The sequence below is a fragment of the Anser brachyrhynchus genome (genome assembly GCF_964034855.1).
Source record: "Anser brachyrhynchus genome assembly, chromosome: 5".
In the NCBI taxonomy this organism is placed as follows: domain Eukaryota; kingdom Metazoa; phylum Chordata; class Aves; order Anseriformes; family Anatidae; genus Anser; species Anser brachyrhynchus.
In genome coordinates, this window is record NC_137699.1 from 33585434 (window position 1) to 33610174 (window position 24741).

General features: G+C 47.8%; 1 protein-coding gene across 2 annotated transcripts; it reads left to right on the top strand.

Annotated features, from left to right (window-relative positions):
- Nucleotides 1–57: 57 nt before the first annotated feature.
- CRY2 (cryptochrome circadian regulator 2) lies at nucleotides 58–21372 on the top strand. 2 transcript variants are annotated; one of them, XM_080592883.1, is made up of 12 exons: nucleotides 58–279; nucleotides 2908–3016; nucleotides 6513–6655; nucleotides 12779–12963; nucleotides 14302–14390; nucleotides 15137–15277; nucleotides 15774–16085; nucleotides 17153–17304; nucleotides 17450–17652; nucleotides 18110–18199; nucleotides 18692–18830; nucleotides 19318–21372. In XM_080592883.1, exons 1-11 carry the CDS (start codon nucleotides 104–106, stop codon nucleotides 18826–18828), a joined length of 1737 nt encoding a protein of 578 aa, XP_080449009.1. In that variant the 5' UTR covers nucleotides 58–103; the 3' UTR covers nucleotides 18829–18830; nucleotides 19318–21372. The 2 variants fall into 2 exon arrangements, with proteins under 2 accessions (XP_080449009.1, XP_080449008.1); XM_080592882.1 differs by having other exon boundaries at nucleotides 59–279; nucleotides 18689–18830.
- The last annotated feature ends 3369 nt before the right edge of the window (nucleotides 21373–24741 follow it).

Below are 24741 nucleotides of genomic sequence, written 5' to 3' on the forward strand. Positions count from 1 at the left end.
CCGGGGTTTCCGCGCCTCGCCCGCCCCCGGGACCGCCCCGCCGCGGAGCCGCGGCGGGGCGGTCCCGGGGGCGGGTGAGGCGCGGAGGCTGCGGTCGCCCGTGATGGCGGCGCCGGCTGCGGCCCCGTCCCGCTCCGTGCACTGGTTCCGCCGCGGGCTGCGGCTCCACGACAACCCGGCGCTGCAGGCGGCGCTGCGGGGAGCCGCCTCCCTCCGCTGCATCTACATCCTCGACCCCTGGTTCGCCGCCTCCTCCGCCGTGGGCATCAACCGCTGGCGGTGAGTGCGGGGCGCCGGGGACCCCCACGGGGCGAGGGGTTGGGGTTGCGAGGAGGGGGGGGCGGGGGTTTTTTGGAAGCCTGCCTCTTTCCTACGGGGGCAGGGGATGGTGGGGGTACGGCGGTGGTCCCGAGCATCGCCTTGGGAAGGGCTTTTTCCCCCTAATTTAGGGACAGGCAGAGCCCCCCGTGCTGCGTGATGCCTCCCCTCTGCCCTGCGGCTGCTGCTGGGTGTGGGAGTGCTGCCCCCCTCATCCCACCCCCAGGGGCTGTTGCTGCAGCTGGAATGGAGCTGCCTGACCCCCCAGATACAAGCAAACTTATGGGGTGAGTCATTTCTGCGCAGAAAGCCAGACCGTGCGTACAGTGACATTATTACATAATGCCCTTGTGTCAGGTCTCGGATGCCCAGACGTCTGGAAACCCAATCCAGGTAGGGATTCACCTCCGCAAGACTCCCCCGCGCACCGGTGAAGCACATCACGCCGTCAGGGGTTGTGGACAGGGCAGCCACCTGGCCAGAAATCCTTCTAAGCGCGCTTTGCAGCATCACGTGGCGGCGCGTGTCCGCCCGGGGAAGCTGTGGGTGTCCCCGGTTCCTCTGCTGCCAACTTAGCCCCATCCGAGAGGAGCGGGGTGGCGCGGCTGCTTTCCGAGCGTTTCTAGAACACGCCTCGGAGGGTGGCTAAAAAACCATAAATGTGCAGAAATCACCACAATGCAGGCGTTCGATTTGCAGGAATTCACGGGTTCTGTCACAGCTCAATAGCAGAGCAGCCTGAATTGATCTGTCCACAGACCACGCTTGCAGCAGGCAGAAATGCCTTTCACGTGCTGCTGTTACTGCCAGCTGCCCTCGTTTGGGAGAACCAAAGCAGGGCCCCCAAAAGAGTAATTCCTGATCCATGTAATCCTTGTTTGTTTCCACCCACGTTATGGAGGGAGGGAAGCAGGCAGTGGTTTTATTTATGTCCTGGCCATAGAAATATATATGAGCACGTGAATTTAAAATACAAAATCATGTTTTCTTGGAGGTGTGCACCTACTGCAAATGTCAGAAATTAGCACCGCTGGCTGCTAGGCAAAAATGTCTTAGCAAGCTCCGCACATTTACTGGAGTTCTGTTGTTTCCCAAGGGGAGCCCGGGATTTGTTTTGCTGTTTTTTCTTCATTTACTTGTGTTTTGCGGTCTGTGCTCTGCAAGCGTTTGTGTTTTACCTAGCCTCTAGACATTTATCAATCTGAAAATCCCTTACCATGTAATTGCACAGCATGTGGGAGCCATATAGGACTAGCATGTGTTTAATTTTCAGAACACCTTGGAAAGGTGATATTCCTATTTAACAGCCAGAAGGTGGGCTGGGGGCAGGGGAATGGTTTGTTCTGGTTACCCAGACCTGCTTCTTGGTCTTCTTTACTATTTGGCCCTCCTTGCATTGAACCCTTAGGGCCTTTCTCCTTGCAGAAGTGCAGAGGGAGCTTGTTCTGTCTCAAAGCTTGCAATTCCTGTTACAGGCAATGCAGTTGCGTGGAGAGGAAGGACCCAGCTTGCAGGGCAGTTGTAGCTTTGCTTTCCTCTTAAGTATGTGGGGTCTTAAGTGAGCTGATGCAGACACTCGTGTCTTGCAGGTCACAGTGCGGAGCGGGCACGTAGCGGTGCGGGAGAGGCAGAGGTTGGCAGGCTCACTCATGGTTGTGAGTTTGCCAGCAGCGCCACGTGCTGTCACAGGGATTAAAGTTTTAAAGCTGGTGTCTTTCACGGAGGTAGACAAAGTGAAGTTATGACGTATGGCTGTGAAAGTAAAGGTGATACACTTGGAGAGGTTTCATAGCAAAATGGGGGACCAGTAAAATGCAACATTAAGAGCTTAAATGTGTAATGCAGAAAGCACTTAAATGCCTTTTAATGGTTTGGGGACGGGTGGAAGTAGTTGAATGCCTTGACATGCTCTCATCTTCGTGTCTTGGTGGTGGAAGATAAATTGCTATTCTATTTGCAGCCGTTCTAAGTATGGATAATTCTTGCCCTGGGAGGTCTTGGTGCTCAGTCTTTTGCTGTTGATGAGGTAGGAGTGTACATCTCCCTGCTGTGAGTGTACATTTCTCTGCCATGCCTTCCCTACTCTGAGCCAGAACTGTAAAACTTGCACAGTTCTTGTGGTAATTCATTGCTTTCCTCAAAATAGTGTATGGACATCTTTCTACTTCATGCAAAATCCCTTATGCCGCAGAACCCATGAAAGAATGTGAATTGTATGGTTTATGCTCTTCTCCATGCAGGTGATGTAATGTGGAAGGAGTAGGTGTCAGGGGGTACTCACAGCTCTGAGAGAGAACATGGGAAGAGTAGGGGTTGCAAGAAGAAAAAAAAAAAGAAAAAACTGAGAGCTTTTGCATCTGGCCAAGCAGAACATGCATATGAATGGCCAAGAGTTGGCTGGTACGGCAATCTCATAACATTGGTAGGTAGACTGGGAATGAATAATAATTCTTGTTTTCTATTTCTCGTCCTAACTTTCAGTTTGATTGCTAATGCAGGTTTGCTGGAGTTCCTTGTAAATCCTCCTCATTTGTCTTTTATCTGTAGCCAGTCTGACTGACAGTAACTGCTCTCGTTTCTTCTCTGCAGATTTCTGCTCCAGTCCCTGGAAGATCTGGACAACAGCTTAAGGAAACTCAATTCTCGCTTGTTTGTGGTGCGAGGACAGCCAACAGATGTCTTCCCAAGACTCTTTAAAGTAAGAGGATACACTAATTTTCTGAAGTGCAGTGAGGAAAAACTGATGTCCCACTGCTATCCTTGGTTTTGCTCACTATCTTCTCATTGTTGGCAATACCCTGGCTTCTCTTTAACTTCAGTACTGTCGACTGCGTAACCCACTACCAGGGTGCTTGAGCTTCTCTTTGCAGATAGTGGCTTTTGCCTTTGTTTCTGCAGCTCAAGCCTCACAAGGTTGTACTGTAATCCACCCACTCTTCTGGGTTGAGAGCCTCTTCCTTTCTGCACATTGTCTTCCTGCTGCTTTTACTCAGGAAGAGTGCCATATCCATACACCTTTAGAGACAAATAGAAAATGATACTGATCTACAGGTGAAATGCAAATAAGGCTTTGTGTTATAATTTCAAAAACTCAGAAGCCTGTACAGTAGCTGACCTTTTTTTTTTTTTCCTGTTTCTATTCAAGGCTGCAGTTAGTCAGCTCAGCAGCAGTACACAGCTTGGGTCCGAGCTCCTTGTTGATGTACCATTTAGGACAGAGGAATATGCAGTGACCTCAATGGTGGATGATGGATTGGTGGGATGTGTTTCTAAAGTGATATGTCAAAGCTGCAGATCATGAGACAGGCAGGGCTGGCAAGAGTATCTCCTTGAATGTAAGGGTTCCTCAAGCAATAAAAGTATGTGATTCATTATTCTCTGTCCTACCCTAAGGTTGTATTTATCATTGTCTTTGAAGCTTTCTGAGAGTGTCTTTGCTAGGATGACAAAGCTAAAGGAAAAAAGCTTGGTTTCCAATCATCCTATGAGTTGTATTTGTCATGTGGACTGTACCTTACTTATGGTTGAAGGAACCAGTGTCCCCAAAGCCTGCTGTAGCCCAGATGCTGAGAAAGAGAGGTAAACTTGAGTCAATACCCTCCTGCTGTACACGGTCCTGATGTGTATTTTTGGGATGAGGGTGGTACTGGGGAGGAGAATCAGACTCTGCAGGTCACAAAGTGCACTGATATTTATTTTGGCTTCTGCAGATTAACACATGGCACAATTTACGCTCTGCTTTTAGCCTTTTCAGAATCTGAGTTATTTTTATCTTTTGATCTGCAAATAAGTTCTGGCTATTAGTAGTCCATGCCCTCCTTATTTTAGTTCAAGGACCAGGTATTCACAGGATAGTTGAAGCTGTGTGGGAGAAATGTAACCACTTTGATCAAGGAACAAAAAGTAGTTGGCAGAATCTGGGGTTTGGAGAGATGGTTGTGGAATCAGCCCGACCTTGGTTTCGGTACAGTCTTTTTTGACTGGGTAGGCGGGTTAACGAATATCTTACATGTGCTGTAAGAGAGCTGAAAAGAATGTTGTTTTTTACACTACTAAAGGGTAAATGTTTGGCTTTCATGAGAAGTCAGGTCTCTCCAGAGCTGCTGCACTGAACAGCAAAGGCTGGACAAGAGAACAGCAGCAGCTCATGCTTTGCTCTCAGCTGTTCTGGAGAGTTATCACATGTAGTAATGCAACACTTAGGTCCAATGTAATTTCTGCTCTTGCTGCCAGTAGCTGAAGTATGTTCAGCGGTAACAGTTGCTGCAAAGGCACTGTGTGCAGGGGTCCAGTGAGGCAGACGGATGAAGTGTACTCATTAGCTCTGCGTTAACCTTTGTAGTGTAGGTTTTGTGGTCTCCTGTCCTCTGAACAAACATCTGTAAACCTACCTCTTCTACGAAAGAAAAGCGTGTAGTTTGTTCACGGAAGTTTGCTCACGGTCCCTTTTGTGCATGTTTGTTTCCTACTTTGCTTCAGGTTTTACTTTGCTCTAGGCCAGATATTAAAAGAAGTCAGTCACGGCTTTTATTTTGTGTTTTGTATGTCGTTATGCAGCAATTTATTGCGATATAGTTTGCAGTTTCCTGGTTGTGCTCTGCTTCCTGTGTAGCACATACAATGCTGGGCTTCTCAAAACAGCAGAAAATATCTGCATTTGAAGTTTTATACTCTTACCTAAAATCTCTGTGAACTTTAACTGTATTTTTTTCATTCCTTTCTTTCAAAGTAGTAATACATGTTTCTTAAAGACTAGCACTATCTTTTTCAAGCCTGCTAGCTGATATGGTCTTTCCTATAAAAGAAAAGTTTGAAATGAAGCTGTTAAATCACGTTTCTATGTGGGGAGCATTGTAGGGCCTGGAACGTGTCTGTTTAACCCCTGCTCTGAGTAATGCATTCTGGTATGTTCGTGTTTAGAAAAAAGAATAGGGGACCTCTCTGAAATGTATATTGTGGTACATAACTGTTGTAGTTCTCTGTCCTTCCTAATATTAATTTTAGGATTCAGTCTGAAAGAGTTTAGAAAGGAAGGGATGCTCGTCTGGTTGTTTTCTGTTTCTAGATTCCCATCCCTGTCTTTGGTATTTATTTTTCAATGGTCGTCAGTGACCTAATAACATCTGCTTCTTGGCTTTGTTTGTGTTTCTGATGCCTCTGGTTCTGAGGCGGAAGAGCCTGTCCTCTACATACGGCAGTGACTCACACTGTCTCACTTGGAGACTGGTTCATGTCTTAGTTGTGTGAGGGGTTTTTTAAGTGTCTCTGCAGACTTCTGGCTGTGTTTGACTGGAGTGTTTGCTAAACAAATCTGTGGGCTGCTGCTCTGTTTGATGGATGCCTCTGGAGGGTCGCTGTGGAAACCATTAAACCTCTTCTCATAGGATTCCGTTTCTGAGGAAAACTAGGCCATAGTCTTTGAGAGCAAACTGTGCTGGAAAAGCCTGGAAGAGGCTGAATGCTATTTCATAAGGCCTATTCTCTGTAGTCTGTGAGGGATCTCTTACAGGTGTGAAGACACAGAATGGGTTCATAGCTCTGCTAGGATGAACTAAAGTCCTCCCTCTGGAGAGTTATCATTTAAATCTGAATCATAGTATCATAGTCTACTGTTCTGAGCAGAAAGGTCTACTCAGTTGGCATCCTTTGTCCTGTGATTCCCTCTACCACATTTGTTGCCTTTGGCTAGGCCATCGGTCTTCTACTATGTGATGGTTGTAAAGAGATATTGGAAAAAAATCGTGTGTATTGTTATTAATTGTTCATAGTCTCCACATAAAAATATGATTTTTTGAGCAGAGATTGTATTAAAAGAGTTCTCTGAAATTCTTTGTCTGCAAATGCTGGAATGGGATGGCAGGGCTTCTTTCAGACAGCAAATGCAACTATACAAGGTGTTGTAAGGCTGAGGAACCAAGATGTAACCTAAGAATGTTAACGGAGGAGAACTGAAACCTCCTTGTGTGTTATAAATTTGGCTTTTAGGAATTTGCAAGTAGCAAGTGCAGTGCTTGCTAGAGCTGATAAAAATTACTGGTTCTTTAGTTATCCTGACTCCAGACTGTTGTTCTTCACAGGAACCCTCTCTAAGTTCCCAGGACTTCACAGTGGCAATTACAATTTCTACAATTTAGTAATTGTAATGGTTAGAAAAGTCTTCTCTTTGACACCTCTATATATTGTGTTTCTTGCAGGAATGGGGAGTCACTCGTCTCACCTTTGAATACGACTCAGAGCCATTTGGTAAGGAGAGAGATGCAGCTATTGTCAAACTGGCCAAGGAGGCTGGCGTGGAGGTGGTGATCGAGAACTCCCACACACTGTATGACCTGGACAGGTATGGGCAGAGCAAGGGCAGAGGTGCTTCTTGGGCTCGGATGGGATTGTCGTGTCTGGGATGACTTCAGTCTCCTCATTTACGTTGATCTCTATACGTTGATCGCTGTCATCCTGGGTGAGCCTAGAAGGTGTCAAAAGGATTACTCTGCACTCACACTTTTTATTAGAGTACATCAAAGTGCAGTGACGTGAATGCATGGAAAGGTGTTGCCTCAAGCTAACTAATCTCTGTACTTCACAGTCATTTAAGTTGCTCAGCTGCGTCCTTATTGATTGATTTCCTTGAGCATGTCCTCACTGCGTGGACTGTTTTTTTTATTTTGCTTCACTGTAATAAAGGTGTTTGAGCTGTTGTCTCAAACAGGTTATGAAGGCAGGGCTTTTAACTGATGGATGTGCCAGGACAGCTGGAAGAAGTAGAACAAGGTAGATTGGGGCAAACTAACTTTATTCTAAAATCTGAATGCCTTGTCTTTATTGTGCATTTGCTATGGGGAAGACTTGCCTTTATGTTGAGGTTTATATATTTATTTATATGTATAGATGATCATCTTAAACAGTGGAGACAGTCTTTCAGCAGAGACTCTAAGGTATGCTTGACTTCAATCATGTTTCAGTACCATTCGTATAGGTTGCTTTCTTTTTTTTTTCCTTTGGATTCTTTTTCTTGTACCAGTAATGCTGAAGGTAGATTTCATCCTACAAATCTTTAGCATACGTAATTTCCTGTGGGAAGGAGCATTGCAGTTTAGGACATACTGTGTGGAAATGTTTGCCTTTGGGGTGAGGGGAGTTTTTCACCTGTCTCATGAGCAGACAGACACTGCTGTCTACTTTTTGCATTAGAAGATACATGTGGTGAATAGGGAAATGTTTAGGTGCCTTTCATTTTCAGCTGTCCCAGGTAACTTATTGCATCAGTAAACTTTGGCATCATGCTCTTTTTTTGTCCTTTCCCAGATAATTTATGAATGATGTTGAGCAGCAGAAGCCTTAGCTCAGCTCTGTGTAGGATTACTCCTTCTGTTGCAAAAGATGGATTCTTACTTTATCATGCATCTCAACTAGAATCTTCTGTCTGCAGGGACTTTGTCATGTATCTAAATTTATCCTTGGTTTCTTTAAAAAAAATGCAGTTAGGGATCTTGTCAGATGGCTTCTGAAAATTCACGTAGAATAAATCAACCAAATCTCCTTTGCCCCTGTGCTCAAATGTGGCTAATAGATTTTGAGGCACAACTTCCCATTACCAAAGCCAAATTAGCCCTCCAGTGTATTGCATATACACATGCGTTCACTGATTCTATTAGTATTTTCTACCACTTTGCCTAATACCCATATCAGATTTCCTATTCTGTAGTCCCTCTGATGCCCTGAAATGCTTTTTAAATCTGGAATCGTGCTTGCCTTTTTTCTTCATAGTGTTTGGACAGTTTTAAGGCAAGTGGTACATGCAGCAGCTATTTCTCAATGTCCTTTAGAACCCTTTTGTGAGTTCTGGCTGGTCCTGGCAACTGTTGCTATTCAAGCATAGCTTTGTTTTGTGCTATTTCCTGCTGACCTCTCAGCCTGTAACATCTCCTGATGCATTTCCTTAGAGAGATACAGTGTGGAAACCTCCCAGAATATCTCCATACTGAATACATGTGCAAAAAATAAATGCAGTTTTTCTTTAACGCCTTGTTTGCTGCTTTGCCCTACAGATATCCTGGAGTGTCTGTAAAGGGATTTTTTTTTCTGTTTATGCTTTTCTTTTTAATTTTTCTCAAGATTTCTTTTGGGTCGGGAGCTGTACGGGGGACTGCTTTTGTGGCTTTTGTTTAACCTACCATTTTTTTCTAGTCTTCGGTTTCCCGAAGGATTTTGCCTTCTATTATCTTTGATGATGCTATTCTTTTATTATTTTGACTAGTGATCTCTCTGAAATCTTTTTTAATGGTTTATGTGCCTTTATTGAATTTTTTTTCCCCTGACATGTCATCTTCAGATAATCTCTGTGTTGTCTGTCAGCATTTTACCTCTCAGCTTCTTTTTGCTCAGCGTGCTTCCTATTTTTATTCTGTTCTCTTCTCAAAATAGAAGCCATTATTGTTTTGTTGATCCCGGAAGGATGCTAAATTGATGCATGCCAAAGTCATGGTTAGAGTAGACATGATAAATAACACTTTCAGCTATACCTTACCTGCTGCCTAAGACAAATCATGAATTGCCTTTCTGTCTTAAGAGTTGCTGATGAGTCGTTCCATGGAGCAGTCATTTATGGCATTTATGTTCATACCAGGCCGTGGGTTGTGACAGCTACCCAGCCTGTGTGGAGGCAGTTGAAGTCTCCAGTTACTCTGACGTTTCCTGCTTCTTGGCATCTCTGGGATTTCTCAGCAGGTGGTAATGCAGCTCTAATATTATATTTCTCTGGAAGTCTCTCTCAGACAGAGGATCTTGCCCTCCAGTCATCTTACCAGTCTTTTAACTCATGGTGTGAGTTGTCCCTTGCTCAGCTTACTCTTTCTTCCTGCATAATTCATAACCTGGGGGTGGTGTCCTGCTTCTCATCTTTCTTTAATCAAGTTTCTTTACAAAATAGCCAGGCCTGTTTTTAAACAATATAGACTAGTCCTTCACTTCGACATAAATGATTCCAGCAGTCCTTCCCTTCTCCCCTGCAGTATCCTCTGGGTGACACCACCAGCAGCTCCTTTCTAACACCTACAATAAACCTGTTCTCCTAACTTGTGAATTTGACCAGTTTTACCTAGCAGGAAGGTTACGATGTCCTCGGCACTACCAGCATAGCTGTGTGATTATCAGGGCTTCTTTCCTCTCCTCTCCCCCAAAACAAGGAGAGGGCCATAGAAAACGAACACCGATACTGGAAAATAGCCCTAACAAACCTGGGGATTCCCAGTCAAGATTGGCAACGTTCGGACTGTACAAGTCAGAAAAGATAATCTCTTAGGTATCAGCTTAGCCTGCTCGCAGCCTTTACTTGACAATTATTCTGTCTGACAACTTCCAGACGATGGGCTCTTTTGTCCCTTTGCTGGATCTGCTTGTTTTCTTCTCCTAAGGATCTAAATCCTCCGTAGCCTGCTTGCTGACGGTCAGCACTGCGGTGTCTGTAATCCCGAGCCGGCCGGGGTCACGCCGGGGGGAGCGGTTTATGCCAGAAAGGAGCATTGTGAGCTTGTTTGTTTGTTTGTAACACGCATCAGGAGCAGCTTCACCTCAGACACTCTTGTGTCGGGCTGAAACAGTAGTTAAATGCCTTTTAATAGGAGTGCTGACTAACTTAGAGGAACCAAGCACTGGGGAAGCTTGCATACCTTGCTGGTTCTGCAAGGTATTTCTCTTTGAATCAGGAAAAATACTGCTCATTTCATCTATGCATTTATTGCCCAGGCTCACTAGCACAAGGATTTAGACTGGAGCAATTGCATAAGCTGACGGGGCTCACTAAATAGCATATGTGAGTTGGTAGTGGGGTGCATCAGTGAGCAGCCTGCTTGCCGAGCGCTGGCAGCTGGCTCGCAGGTGGGAGCACGGTCAGTGCCTTGCCAGGATGGGGCCCTGCCATTGGCAAGCTGGCCGAGGAGTCAGGTTTTTGAGGAGAGCAGCTTTCCCTCGCCCAGCAGCCATCCCACTGGGGCACTGTCATGGAGAAGTGAGTCAGACGCTGACACCTCTGGGGGTGTGCGTTGGAGGTCTGCAGGCACTGAGTTGTCACAGGTGGCTGACTGTAGGATCCCGCGTAACCCTAGCAGTGCCAGAACTGTGGTCAGGTTTTGGTTGCCTGAGCTCTTGGTATAATATATGACTGTGCGACAGTCAAAAACCCTTGTAACTGGCATCCAGGTACTGCTGTCGGATAGTGCTGGGCACCGTATTGCTTGTCTGGTAGCACAGCCGTCTTTGTAAGTGCTCACAAGCACCAGAAGGGTCAGGTTTTGTATGATGAATACAGCAATTCTGCTGGTTTGTGGTCTGCTCCAGGAGAACTAAAATGATGCAGTTTGTGCCACGTGCAGTCTGAATTGGACTGGAGAAGAAGGATGACATGGGAGCATTAAATCCTGGGGACAGTCCTCTCTTAAATTTGTGGCCCAGTCTCACAGGGGAATGTTCTGCAAGATTGTACTGCCTCGGTTAGAAGGACACTAGGAGGAGGGAAAGGACTCCTGCTTACGGGGCTTCCTGTAAAAGCTTTGTGTAGCAGGTTGAACTGTGTTACAGTATTTGGTATGCATTGTATAATACCCAATATTGTACAAAACCCCGTATCTGACATTTCTTTTCATGGCAGTATTGTGCAAGATGCAAATTTTGTTGCATAATGGCAGCGTCAGGTGCTATAAAATGTGCAGTTTGTCCTAGTCCCATCTCTTAATGATCTGTGTCCCAGATCCAGCAGCTGGCTCCTTTGGAAGCTGTAGTAGGCAACTTCTGTCACATCCAGAGTCTTGAGGACGTCAGGCAGGGATAGAGGCATCCACCTGCAAGTCACAGGGATGTGCTCCAAATAGCTGTCTGCTTGCAGAAGCCGTGGATCGCAGATGCAGCACGGTAGCGTGGGTCTCAGACGGAGCTGCGGCACTGGCAGGTCGGTGGAAGAGGACTGGAAAAAGAGGCAGTGCTAAAGCAGCAGCTTCCCTGCCCCCATCCCAGGCACCGCGGGGCACACATTGTGCAGCTCTGTCACGTTTTCACTTCCAAATGCTGAACTCCTCGGGGAACGGAGTAGGCCTCTCTGGAGTGCTTGCACTAACTGGAAGGGCCTTGTTTCTCTCCCAAGCAGCAAAGCTGCTTGTAAGGCTCCCCTCAGTACCTTTGCATGTAGGGGTGGCAGGGTGCTGTGCCACACTGCTCCTAGTGTTGCCCTACACCTTTACCGTGTTTTGCTCTCAGTGCACATCCCGATTGCCCTCCCTATACTCTCCTGTTGGCCGATGTCTTTTTCTCCGAAGGTGTACACATTAAAATGAGCAGAAACTGCAGGAGGCTATGAAATCTCCTCCATCTTTGCCACCTTGCTGCCTCTTTCCACAGCTCCCTTCTGCCCGGAGCCGGAGCCCCGAGCCTCTGCTGGGTGGAGGTGGCGGGGAGCGGACGCCAGCATCGTGACGGCGCGGGGAAGCGGAGCACACGTGAGGACTGAGGACGGGCTCAGGGCCGGGGAAGGCCGGCGTGTCGCTCCTCCTCGCCACACGTGCGGCCGCCGGGAAGGGCAGGGAAGGCACATGGCGTCCGCTGAAGCTCCGGGCTCTAAGCCCAGCCCCTTGCATAAGCTGTTGACCGTGCTGGGTGGGGAAGGCAGCGCTGCTGCGGCTCTGTGTGAGCTGTGGGGCTGGCTGCCTCCGCTTTACGTAATGCTGGCTTTCCCCTGCCGCCTGCTTTGCTGTTAACTCCTTCCTCTCTCTTGCCCAGGAGCGCTCCCAAAGGCCTCCGTGCTCTCTGTCCCAAGAAAAATTGAGTCCACGCAGCCTTAGCAGGCCCTGGGTGCTTAAAGAAGTAGAGAAATGGGGAAACCGTGGCTGCCCTTTCCATAGTGTGGTCTGACACGGGAATAAATAGCATGAAACAGGTCTGCTCATGACCTTATGGCGTGAGGGAGGATGGTGATTTCTGTAATCGCCAGGATCGAGAGGAATGACGCAAAATAGGATTTGTCTCGTCTGGGAGAGGTGGAGGAGGGTTCGCTAACAGTCTGGGACTTGTTGTGTCGGACAGGGGGGAAGTAAGGTCAGAATCGGGCTAGGAAATAGATGCAGGTCTGGGATTTGTCAGCTTGGGGAGACAGAGTATTCAGACTGAGATTTCATACAGGGGTTTGATGAAGAGCTATGGGAGAAAGATGTGATGCTAAGCCTGATTCAGCTGGAGCTGGTCTGTGTTTTATTTTTTTTTTTCCCCATGGAGATGATTTCTGTGTTGATTTTTTTTGTGTTCTTGCTTTTAAATATCCCTTTGAGGCATGCACCAAGTGGAAGCTGAGTCTGTAAGGATTTCTCTGTCCAAACAGAAAGGCTGTCCTGAGCAGAGATAACAGGATACGGTTTTGCTATCATTTCCTCGTCCCTCCTGTGGTAGTGAGGCTGTCATGCCATCTTGCTTATTTTGTTTCCAGAATAATTGAGCTGAATGGCAACAAGCCACCTCTCACCTACAAGCGCTTCCAGGCCATCATTAGCCGTATGGAGCTCCCAAAGAAGCCAGTGAGCAGCGTAACGAGCCAGCAGATGGAGACGTGTAAAGTGGACATCCAGGAGAACCACGATGATGTGTATGGGGTCCCATCCCTGGAAGAGCTGGGTATGTGTTGAGAGTGAAGTCAAGGGTCAACTGCCACCCAAAATGGGCCTACTGAAACTGTTTCTGGTGTCTGTCACCTGCCCAGGACAGGTCTGGTGTTGTCTTCTGACCTGGGCTGCTTCTAGCCATAGAAGCAAAGTAATGTTTTTAGCCAGTGCTGGGCCCTGTGAAAGCAGACTGCTCCCTCTTGCACTGCCATTGATGCACAACATCCCTTTAGCGTTGCTCTGAAAGGTTCTGCATCTGTCCTTACATTCTCTGCTATTCTGGGCATATAACCACTGTATCAGTGTCTCATGTCCTTGCCAGCTGCTTTTTTCCTACTGCTGTCCTAGACAGGTTGTGTAACAGACCTGAAGAGGTAACCTGTGTACCAGGCACACATCATGTCATTCACTTGTTGCCAAGCACCACCAACCTGAGAGCTTAGCAAAACAAAAGATATTACCGAAACTTCTTTCGCTTATCCTGCTATACTTTTTGGTCCTTGGAAACTTGGTGTTTGCCTCCTCTTTCTTACATACCCTTATTTTTCTTGGAGGAGGAGGATAAATAGAGAACTGAGGCATGAGAAATGTGAGGCCTACGTCAAGGAAGTGAATTTAAATGCAAGGGAAGGAAAGGTTAATGCAGAATACTGTCTGTGTATGTGTACTCCATGCTGGCTTCTTAGGAGTATCACCTTGTACCTTAAGAGTTATGGAAAAGGGGGACTTCTCAAACAAGACTATCTTAAGGGCTGTGGTCCTGGATAGATCTGCTTCCTTCGTTGTCTGGCCTAATGTGAGACCTTCTGTAACCTTACATTGGTCCGCTTGCTGCCAGGGGAAGCTCCTTTGTCAGCTTGGTGCACTGCGAGGAAACTGCATTATTGCTTCCACTTTTGTGCTGGTTCTTCAGCACTAACGCACCAGCTTTCCACAGAAAATGAGTCTTTCGAGGAGCAACAGGCTCTCTAGTGAGCAGCTGGTGGTCATGGCAAGGTATTTCATGAGGCAAACCTGTGAAGCATGCGTTCCTTTGCCAGCTGCTCTGGCCCAAGGAACAGAGAGCCCTGTGGGTAGCGCTAACACACGGGATAATTGGTATGTGGCCACTGGGGAAGGTCCCCAGAAAGCTGCCTGAAGCGTTGCAGGGAGAGAACCTGGTAGTCTCAGTGTCACGAACAGGTTTTCCTCATGTTCCAAATGGCTGGCCTGCTGTAGAAGAACTAGAGCAGTAAATAAGCCCCGTTAAGCAACTGCAGTATTTAACTTGTTTTGTCATTGCTTACATTTATTCACATCTGTATCGTTTGCATAGACTTGGCTTCTAATCTTACAAAGATCTTTCCTTCAGGCTTCCCCACAGATGGTCTTGCCCCTGCAGTTTGGCAAGGAGGGGAGACAGAAGCTTTGGCACGGCTGGATAAACATTTGGAAAGAAAGGTAACGCCCTGCTATTTAAGTGGTCATTCCTGCAGGCTGTGGGTCCAAACAAAAAATGTTGAGCATTGGCCATTGCTCTCTTTTCTCTTTTAGCAATGGTCACTACATTGGCCTGTGGCAGGGACATTTGGTATTTTTGGAGTACTCCTGTCATCTTAGGTTGTTTGTGGAGCAGGGATTCCCTGGGCTTCTTCAGACCTGAAGAAGAGCTGTATATTAACTATACTGCTGTTAGAAGCACATAGGATTCTTTTAATTGTTTTTCCTCCTGCTGTTTCCTTTAGAGGCATGCAAACTTGGAAACTCTCCTGCAAGTTGTTCCATCTGTGCTGCACGCTATGCACCATCTCCTTTTGTCGTTATCTGAGTTACTATTAGCAGCATGTGCTCATAAAAGAGTACCTTGCCCTTGTACATCAGTCTCTTCGTATCTCACTGAGATTTATTCTCTTACTGAGATTTATTCTCTTACTGAGATTTATTCTGTGGGGCTTGTGTTCTTCACTACAGTACACGAGGGAAACAATTTCAAAGTAATGAAAGTTGACCCAGCTGCAGAAACATGGGGTGTGGGGGCTGGAGTTGTCCACTTGAGATCTCTCCCAGTGGTGGCTGGAAATGAATAGAAGAAGTGGTGCTGCCACACCTCAGTGACCTTGCCACCTGCACAGAGGCCTGCCCTTAGCAGTGTCTGACAGTTCGGGATTTATTTTCTTTTGGGGCTAATTTCTCCTGAATATATTTAGGCATGGGTTGCAAATTACGAAAGACCAAGGATGAACGCCAATTCATTGCTGGCCAGCCCTACAGGACTCAGTCCCTACCTGCGTTTTGGCTGTTTGTCCTGCCGCTTATTTTACTATCGTCTCTGGGAGCTGTATAAGAAGGTAAGATAAAAGGTTCGCCTGGAGAGCAGCCTGGTTTTGAGCATAGCTTGATTCTGGTTCCAAGACAGTGTGCTGGAACAGCTGCAAAAATTGTTATTGCTTCACTTGTGTTTGACTGTTGGGTAAAGCTTTTGTTGCTGGTACAGAAGAGTCTCTTGGGTAAGGAAAAGTGATTTTCCTGTGTGTAGTTGAGCAGCCCTTATATCTGATGGTACCCTGTTCTTCAGCCTGGACTCCTGTCATGAGCCATGTAGGGCTTTTTACTGTTAGTTATGGGTGGTTCAAGTCACTTGCCAGCGTACTGAGTGGGCTAAAAGCATGCTCTGACTTCACCACCTGGGGTTTCTGATAAAGGATGGTCTGAAATTGAGCTCCTTTATGGAAGTTGTCAGCAACAGACTTGGGAATTGTGTATAAATGCATGGGTGTCTCGCAGCTCAGCATAATGAAGCCAGTCCTCCCCTGCTTGTGAATACCTTTGTTCCCTCCTCTACAGGTGAAGCGGAACAGCACTCCTCCCCTCTCTCTATACGGACAGCTTCTCTGGCGGGAATTTTTCTACACAGCAGCCACAAACAACCCAAAGTTTGATCGCATGGAGGGGAACCCCATCTGCATTCAAATCCCCTGGGACAAGAACCCTGAAGCCTTGGCAAAGTGGGCAGAGGGCAAGACAGGTTTCCCTTGGATCGATGCAATCATGACCCAGCTGAGACAGGAAGGGTGGATCCACCATTTGGCCAGGCACGCCGTGGCCTGCTTCCTGACCAGGGGCGACCTCTGGATCAGCTGGGAGTCAGGAGTCAGGGTGAGTCTGGCATTTCCAGAGGCTTACAGGAGGCCATAAGGAAAGCAAAGTCTCCCTGGCACTTGCTGCAAGGATTGCCACACAGGTATGGCTTTTGCTTGGCATGTAAAAGTTGTGTGGAAGACAGATTCGCTAGCAGGCTCCTGGCCTGCCAACAGTCTGCCTTCTACCACGAGGGCTCAAACAGTATCAAGAGTCTCCAGTTACCACAACTAACTGCTAGTGGGACCCACTGGTAAATATGGACTGGGATTTGGGTTTGGGTTTGGGGGAGCTATTTTGGTAAAATGCTATCAGTCCATCTGTTTCCTTTGCAAGTTCAATGTATCTTTGTAACTGGACCTTTCTCCTCATTGTGTAATCCATCACCGTGCCAGTCAGGGAACGCTCCGTGACTGTGAAATCTGAGTCTAGATTCTCTCAAGAAAAGAGGTAAAAGACACTCTTTTTGGGACATCTGAAGGGACAAACAGCTTGAACTTACTGGGTGTACATACTGCCCTATGCAAAAAGTGGAGGCAGAAGCAACATCTTGTCAGAAGGCTGTCAAAGCAGAGCATAGCTGAAAGTGTGTCAGAGTCAGGTGCTAAAAACGCTGCATCTGTGCTTGGATGTGAGCGAGTTACTGCTGAAACCTGCCTGCCTCGTAGAGTGGCAGTGAGCTCTGGGACATTCAGAGGGGTTCTTTCTTCCTGCTTTGGTGCTTGCTCTTCTGTGCAGCGTCTGCCTGCTTCTCACAGTTGGTGCTTTGCACTTGTTACGCCTCCCCGGTTAGAATCAATACCCAAGGCTTGCTGTAACGCTAGGTAGTGATTTAGTTTGTAGCTGCATGAGAGATTATCCAGCATTTTATCAGTGTGAGCAGACAGTGCCTCCCTATGTGAAGGTGTCAGGAAGTGTGATATATTGACCAGCCACCTGGCTTCAGCCAGCGGATTGCCTCTTTGCTGCTGCTTTGGTTTCTGAGAGCTGTTCAGTGCTTGCCCTTTGAACTGGCATTTTGGTTTCTCCTAGCACGAAGTCCTAGCTGGGGAAGCTCTCACTGCATTTTCCTTCAATTGCTGCAGGTATTTGATGAACTGTTGCTGGATGCAGATTTCAGTGTAAATGCAGGCAGCTGGATGTGGCTTTCATGCAGCGCATTCTTCCAGCAGTTCTTCCACTGTTACTGCCCCGTGGGCTTTGGACGTCGCACAGACCCCAGTGGTGACTACGTTAAGTAAGTAGAGTGTCTGGAACTTCTTCCTTGCTTGATCTGTCAGCCTAAGTCATTCAGTAGCTGATATGGTGGTACTTCCTGTGCACCTTGAATGCTATCTTGCTGCACTTTAAGTGGTTTGTGTGCATCTTTTAACTTGTTGCAGGAGATATCTGCCCAAACTGAAGGGCTTCCCCTCACGATACATCTACGAACCGTGGAATGCCCCAGAGTCTGTGCAGAAGGCAGCCAAGTGCATCATTGGGGTGGACTACCCCAAACCCATGGTGAACCATGCTGAGACCAGCCGGCTGAACATCGAACGCATGAAGCAGATCTACCAGCAGCTATCACGCTACAGGGGGCTCTGTAAGTAACAAAAAAAGCAAAAGATTCTGTCTTTAATATGACATAAAATGCTTGGAATTAGGGACATGATTTAAAATACATAGTAATTGTCTCTCTCACCACTCCTTGCAAGAAACACTTCCTGCCAAAACTGCTGTTTCCAGGGACAGGTAATTTTGCTCTTGGACAAGTAAGAGTGGGGTTTAATTAGTTTGAGAGCTGGTGATGGCAGGGCACCATCCATGTGCTACCAATAGTATCTTCTTCACCTTGGGGGACATAGTAGGCAGAGCATCCTAAATAAATATGCTGCTAGATCAGTGTCTGTGGGCAGCCCTGGGTGAGCAGAGCTTGGAATCCATCCTCAATTGGAAATTTAGTTGTGCTGGTTGGTGATCGCTAAGGTGTTCCCATGTGAAAGGCTAATCCCAGCCCAAATATTTCTTATTTCTATTATGATCTTCTTGCGTTTCTCTAGGCTTATTGGCATCAGTCCCTTCATGTGTGGAAGATCTCAGTGGCCCAGTTGCAGACTCAGCTTCAGGGCAGGGCAGCAGCACCAGTACAGGTGAGTTGGAAGGACTTGGGTGCTTCAAATGTACCTTCATGGGCAGGAGAGAGAGATTCTTTTCTTAATAAGAGGAGGATGTAGCTAGGAAAACATAGATCATATTCATCTTCCTTCAGGCTTTCTTCAGAAGTCCCCAGTGAGCCTTCATGCCTAAAAGGGCTGAAGAATAGTGAATCTCTTATTGCTTGTATGGGATCATATGCAGCCATTTAAGGGAGGAGTGAAGATGACTGTAGGGCTAATCTGGTGTAATTAAACTTTCCTCTGTCAAAGGAGGACACTTTCTTGTTTGTTCTGGTGGACTTAATTATTCTGCTTTTAACAAAGTATTTCAAAAACTTCTAAGGCAGCTGTGGCAACATCTTTCTGTGCTTGTACCTTGCATATTCTCCTTTCTCCCAGCTCTGTGGCACGTTAGGCTAGGGTATATGTGTGAGGAGATCTAAAGCCAGAGGAAATGTTGCAGTAACTCTTCTTCCTCTCCAGCAGTGAGACTGCCGCAATCTGACCAGGCTTCGCCAAAGCGCAAACACGAGGGAGCAGAAGAGCTGTGCACTGAAGAACTGTACAAACGAGCCAAAGTGACAGGCCTCCCTGCTTCAGAGATCCCTGGCAAGAGTTTATGATTGTAAGTAGTCCCTGGCATGGTCTGGCCTAAACTGTGTTGTTCTGACAGCAAGCAAGGCTCAATTTTATTTGTTCCCTACAGTTTCATGAACAAAATGGACTTGCCTAGGGAGAAAGGTGGCTCCTAACTCTTAATTGCCTAGCCCTGTAATTTGGCAGTGGCCTGCCTTCTGGTTGTTTTTGCTTTTGCTTGACAAGCTGTTAACTCGGTAGTCCAGCAGAGAGCAGTACCCTATGACTAGAACAAGCACAGACCACAGTTGTGTTTGGGTTTGCTCTAGTGGGATTTCTTCCCCTTCCAGGGTGAGTTTGCAGCCAGGTTTGCCCATGTGGTGAGGGCACAGGCTGGAGGAGGGGAGCAAGCAGGCCCAATCTTCTGCCTGAGATGTCCCATATCCCAGGAGGGAAGGAGCTGATCGCATGTTTTGCCAACTTTTCAGTATGTGGGGGAGCTCGAGGCAAACTTTCTCTTCTGCTTTCTCCTGCAGCCAGCAATATGCAGCTTGCAAGTGAAGAGTGAGAGTGTTGGAGGTGACCCGAAGAGTACAGGCTGCTGCAACCACAGAAGGACTGCAACTTGTGATCTGCAACAGAAAATCTGGGGCGTCTCATAAAAATGTGTAATTCCAATAGCTGCCACAAAAGGGCACTGTGTTACTTGTACTTGGGAATATTTGGCTTTCTGCTCTCCAAAGAGCTAAATATGTCTCTTCTCAGCCATGCCCAAAATCTCCCCTCATTGAAGAGGGCAAAAGCTTTCTTTCAACGTGTTCACTCCCAAGTGTATCTGTTGTTTCTGATAATGGATCAGCACATGTGACTTGCTGCATTGATAGAGGGAGCAGCGTCTGCACATCTCAAAAATAGTGAATGTCTTTTCTCATCGCTAGTACTAGGCAGCAAGACATGCTAAGATAAATTCAGTAGTTGCGAAGGAGAAGAAAGCTGCTGGAATATCAAAGGTTGAATACCCATCCTACAAGAAAACAGGAAAATCTCTGTTTCTCTAGGTTAGACTGGTGGGGATGTAAACACTTTCCAAGTAAATCAAGGTGGTACATGTGTGGGGATGAAAAAGAAAGGAAGGATAACTGTAGTAGAAGAACAAAGAGATACAAACTGTCTGTACCTTTAAAAGGCACTTAGAACTTTCCCTGAAGAGGAATCTTACTAGTGCAAGGTGAGCCGTAGTGCTGTTGCCTGCAACTGGCAGCTTCAGAGCAGCTTGCCGTTTCAGGGAATGACTCTGAGAGAAGTAGGAATTCTTTGGAGAATAAGGCTCTGCTTTGATATGATTAAAGCAGTCTCCCAAAAGCTTGCTGATCCACATAATGAGTGAGCTGTACCCTGTAGGGGAACAGTCCTGGGCTCAGGGCTTTACAGCATTTCCTTCCCTGAGTGAGAGTACTCTCAAGTGGAGTGACCAGTGTCTAGTGCGTAGCCTGTGGAGTGCATCATACTGATAGAGGATGTATCACACATCAGCTCCTTGAAACGAGTCTTCCTTGGGCTCAGTTCATTGTCCGTTCTGTGTGGATGTTTGCTCTTTCCTGTATTGACATCTGTGGTTTTGAGTTTCTGCGCAGTGTAGTCCCTGTATCTCATACCCTGCACACTGCTCGTAGTTCCCATTCACGTTCAGGCTGGTGCATTGTAGTCCAGCAGGACAAACACGTATCTTTCCTGCCTCTAAACCATATGCTTCTTGGCCTGGTCCTGCTACAGGATGTCATTTCAGCACAGTACTGGCAGAGTGCCTCTGTTTGCCTTTACACCTACGAGGGCAATGGATGGCAGTACTGCAGAAGAGCTTCTGTTTCGGCAGTTTCCAAGAGGGTTTTTATCAAGTAGCTAATCCTGTGCAATGGTCTGCTGTCGGCACTGTTCTCGTTTGCTGTCCAAAACCTTTCATCCCCACCCTGGCACCGACAGTGTGGGGCTAGATGTGAGCTTATCCAACTAGCAGCTTGGGGAGCATGGTCATCGTGTCCCTCTCTGACTGGGATAAAAAGATTCACTTTTGGAGCCCATGTTTGAACCCTGAGCAACGGGGCTGCAAGTAGAAACTGACTCAACTGTATCTGGGAAACCTGGAGTGGCGGGAGAAGTGGAATTGTGTCCAAAATTTAGTTAATAGAATAGCTGAATAACTTTTCCCTCCAACTAACCTCCCAGAGGCATTGATCCTAGATTCCCCTTTCCCAGGGGAATCCTTTGGGCAGACTGTCCAAGTAAATGAGTCACTTTTCCAGGCCTTCCTTTCTTCTAAGCTACTGTCCACCAGGGTCTCCCTGGGATAACCCAGTAATCAGCAGGTTTTGTCTCCAGTCTGACCCAGATCTTATTCCCGCTGAGGGCAGTAAGGTATGAGGGAAAGGAGACCTTCCCACCATCTTCTGCTGCAGATAGAAGAAAGGGGAAAGACATGCACTTTGTACATTTCGACTACAGAAATTGTGACTTCTGTCTTTTGGAGAGTCTCTTGCTTAGGCAATGGTCTGTAAATATTACTCTTTTTGTTTTTATAAATGTCATTAACCCTCTCTATGCTGTCATTCCAATTATTTATTTTGGTAAGTAGCATTTTGGGGCTGGATCCATGGGGGTAAATAACCAAAGGGAGTGCGTGCAAAATCTCCCAAGCGATTTTTTGGAAGGCTTTTGGGTGAATGGAAAATCACATTTGCAAGGTTTTTGACATCATCTGTGGTGAGGATGGTGGCAGCTGGAAGAGCTGCAGTCCTAGGAGCAGAAAAGGTAAGGGCAGTGAGAAACACAAAGGTAAAGAAAAAACTCCTACAAGAAACATGTTAAGTAGGCTGGGTTTCATCCACTCTGTTATCTTTTTACAGTTGAAATGATAAAGGTGTGTGAAACTACATGCCAAAGAAGTGGAATAGGGGATGATTGTACGCTGTCTCCTGTAGTGTTTAGGACTGGGCATGTTCAATTAAACTACCAAATGGCAGATTCAGTGCATCTGCAACTTCCTTACACAGATGTTTTCGTGTCAAACTCTTTGTCAGTTGTGGCTGCTAGGTTTGACCGAGTTCAAAAAGGCCTGACCAGTTCATGGAGAAAGGAAAAACCATCAATAACTATTAGTGAAGATACCATCTTTATTTCAGGAGGGAGCAGAGAACTGCTGGAAGCAGATAACAAAGGAAGCATCGTGAAATGTGTGTCAGGGGATTTCCATTTCCTGGGATAACGACTGCTTTCTGTGTCTCAGGGCTAGGTGGCTGCATTGACTGACCTGGCACAAGCATCCCCAAATAGAGCATAGGGTGAGCCCTCTGCACAGGGACAGAGCAGCTGGTTTTGGTGCTGTCAGAGGAGTGGCTTTTAGGATGTTCCACAGGGCAGTGTGGAGGCTCCTTGTCACAGACGGTGGGCACTGAGGCAGAGAAGTGCTACAGAGCTAAAAACAATGTGAACATTGTTCAGACCGGGCCTTCTGTCAGTGACTGAGCCTTTTCTCTTGCAATTAGCAAAGTCATGAATGGGCACCAAATGCACCATGACTTTGCAGTCTAGTTGCTGGCTAAGATGAGGTTGGAGTAAAGTTCTGCTTGTGTGTGACACCATCATCCCCAGTAACCCCAGACCCAGTTACTGGAACCGGAGGTGCCAGAGATAAAAAGGCCATGTGTGACCTACCAGAAGGGCAATGTGTACAATGCATTGGTTACCTGATTGCAGGTGTGGTCGAGGTGCTTGATGTTGCTGTTGTGTTCTCTGTCTCTAGCGAGGACCTAGTGGGCTTGGGGGAGTAACACTTCAATGCTTAAAGTGGCTTATGGACACAAACCCTCTGAAGTTGCAGCTTGTGCCTTACAAGAGCCAGGCTGACAGCAAACTGTCCAACTTTCCCTGCTTAGAGTGTGATAATGTAAATTAAACTTGGAGAGGCCAGTTTGGAGGCTCCTCCACGCTGGCCACAGTATATGTTCTCTCTGAAGGAATCGCAGTGATGTGGCTGGAGGTGTAAAGTGGCTAACCATGGATTTCTAGCAGAGTAAGTGATTGCCTGCTCCCTGTGTTGGTGATTGGGGAAATTCTCCAGTGTCTCTTTTACCTTCACAAAAAAAAGGAGCTGGAGTGGCTTCAGGAGGGGCTGGCTGAAAGGTTTGAGCATAGAAATTGTGCCTGAGTATGAAGGAATGGGAGCCAGGGGCAGAGAATTGGGACAGAGTGGAAATGAGCACAACCATACCTGGGGGGGGAGAGGGAATAACTTGGGTTAGACCAGCTGGTTCAGCTGGGGAGAGGAGCAGGCAGACCTCTCAGCACATAACCATTCCTCAGGCTTAATTTAAGGCTGAATTGCTCTGAAGTGAACCCGATGTTCAGTCAGACAATTTGAAAGCATAAGACAATAGATGCCTTGTGAGCAGAGACACTGGCTGTGGCAGAAGTGTGGTCTCTATTTTGCAGGGCGTGTACATGCATATATGTTGCTGAGGATGATAGGGGGCTTTATGCAAGGTCTAGGGAGAGTCAGGATGTAACTAAATAGACTGTTTCTACCAAGCCCCTTATTTATGGCAGTCAGACACTGCAGTGATGAGCAGTGACCAGCCGGCACCCTCCCGCTGCAGGCAGGGCAGCCTGCAGCCCCTTGAGGTGTCCATCCTGCGGATGGTGGCTGCAGCGAGGGGACTTGGGTGAAGCCATGGAGTAGTCCTGGGCTTCATCCTCTTGCAGCCGGGAGCCAATGCTCTGTGAGCCTCTGTGGCAGCAGCAATGCCTGCCAGGGCTGGTGGCTGCGTCCCACCAGCTGCAGAGGGGCTTCCAGAGGTCCTACTCCACGGCCCTGAGATGCAGGTGAGCAGATGGGTGTGAAGAGCAGTAGTGTGGGCAGAAAGGCCGGAGCAGAGCTAGGCAGGGCCAATCTGCCCCTCGGGAGGCTGCCATGGGGGTACCTCAGTCACCTGGTGGCTGTGTGCCTGTGTCCACGCTGGCCCAGGAGTGACATCTCTTTTGAGTTGGGCTGGCAGGAGCCCAAGGCTCCCAGCTGAGAGCAGGGCTGTGTGCCTCGGAGGGCTCTGCTCGCTCTTCTCTGGAGGAGCAGCTGACGGCCTGGGCCTTGGCCAAGATGCAATACCGTTGCCTTGAAGGCAGCCAGCCCCGTGGCTTGAGATGCTGATGGCACCTGCTCTGTCTTTAAGGTTTGACCTGCTGAGGCAGTGCCACGCATCCACGCGGGCCTGTCACAGACGTGAGTGATAACTGGGAGCACAGCAGGCGTGCAGGGAATAGGGGAAGTTCTCCTGATCGTTTACAGTAGTAGCCTCGGGACCTAAAAATACTGGTGTTGTCCACTTCTGTGTACACCACAACCCGCGTGGTTTTTAAAGCAGCCTGCAATGCACGGGGAGGCCAGGCACAGAAACCTGCTGCTGGGGAAAGGGGGCAGAGAATAATGCTCACCCAGCAGGGTCCCTGGGCCACAGCTGGGTGCAAGAGTGGGTCTGCCTGTTCTGGGCAGTGACCTGCAGCCTTGGGACTTGCTTTTTCCACCTGTGCCAGTGGAACCTGTGTATAATCTGTTTATTTCCCTGCTTAAATTACCTTCACCACGCATGCAGCCCTGGTGGGCACGGGCTTTGCTCTGGGGCTGCCAACGCTGGTGCCAGACCCCCGAGGGGCGCAGAGCCACAGCGGGACTTTGCTGCGGGCTCCAGGCACACCTGGCTGCCGAGGCTGAGGATGGGGGAGGCTGGTGGCAGAGGAAAGGCCCTGGGTGGTGCTGCCCCCCCGGGCAGACCCTGGGGGAGGTGGCGGTGACAGGGGTGCCCCGTCCCTTGTTGTAGGGGACCCTGTGTGCCCCTCGCCTTGGGCAGGAGCCCCATAGCAATACCTGCACTGGGGGCTCTGCCTGCAGCTGCGGGCACAGCTGGCTGTGTGTG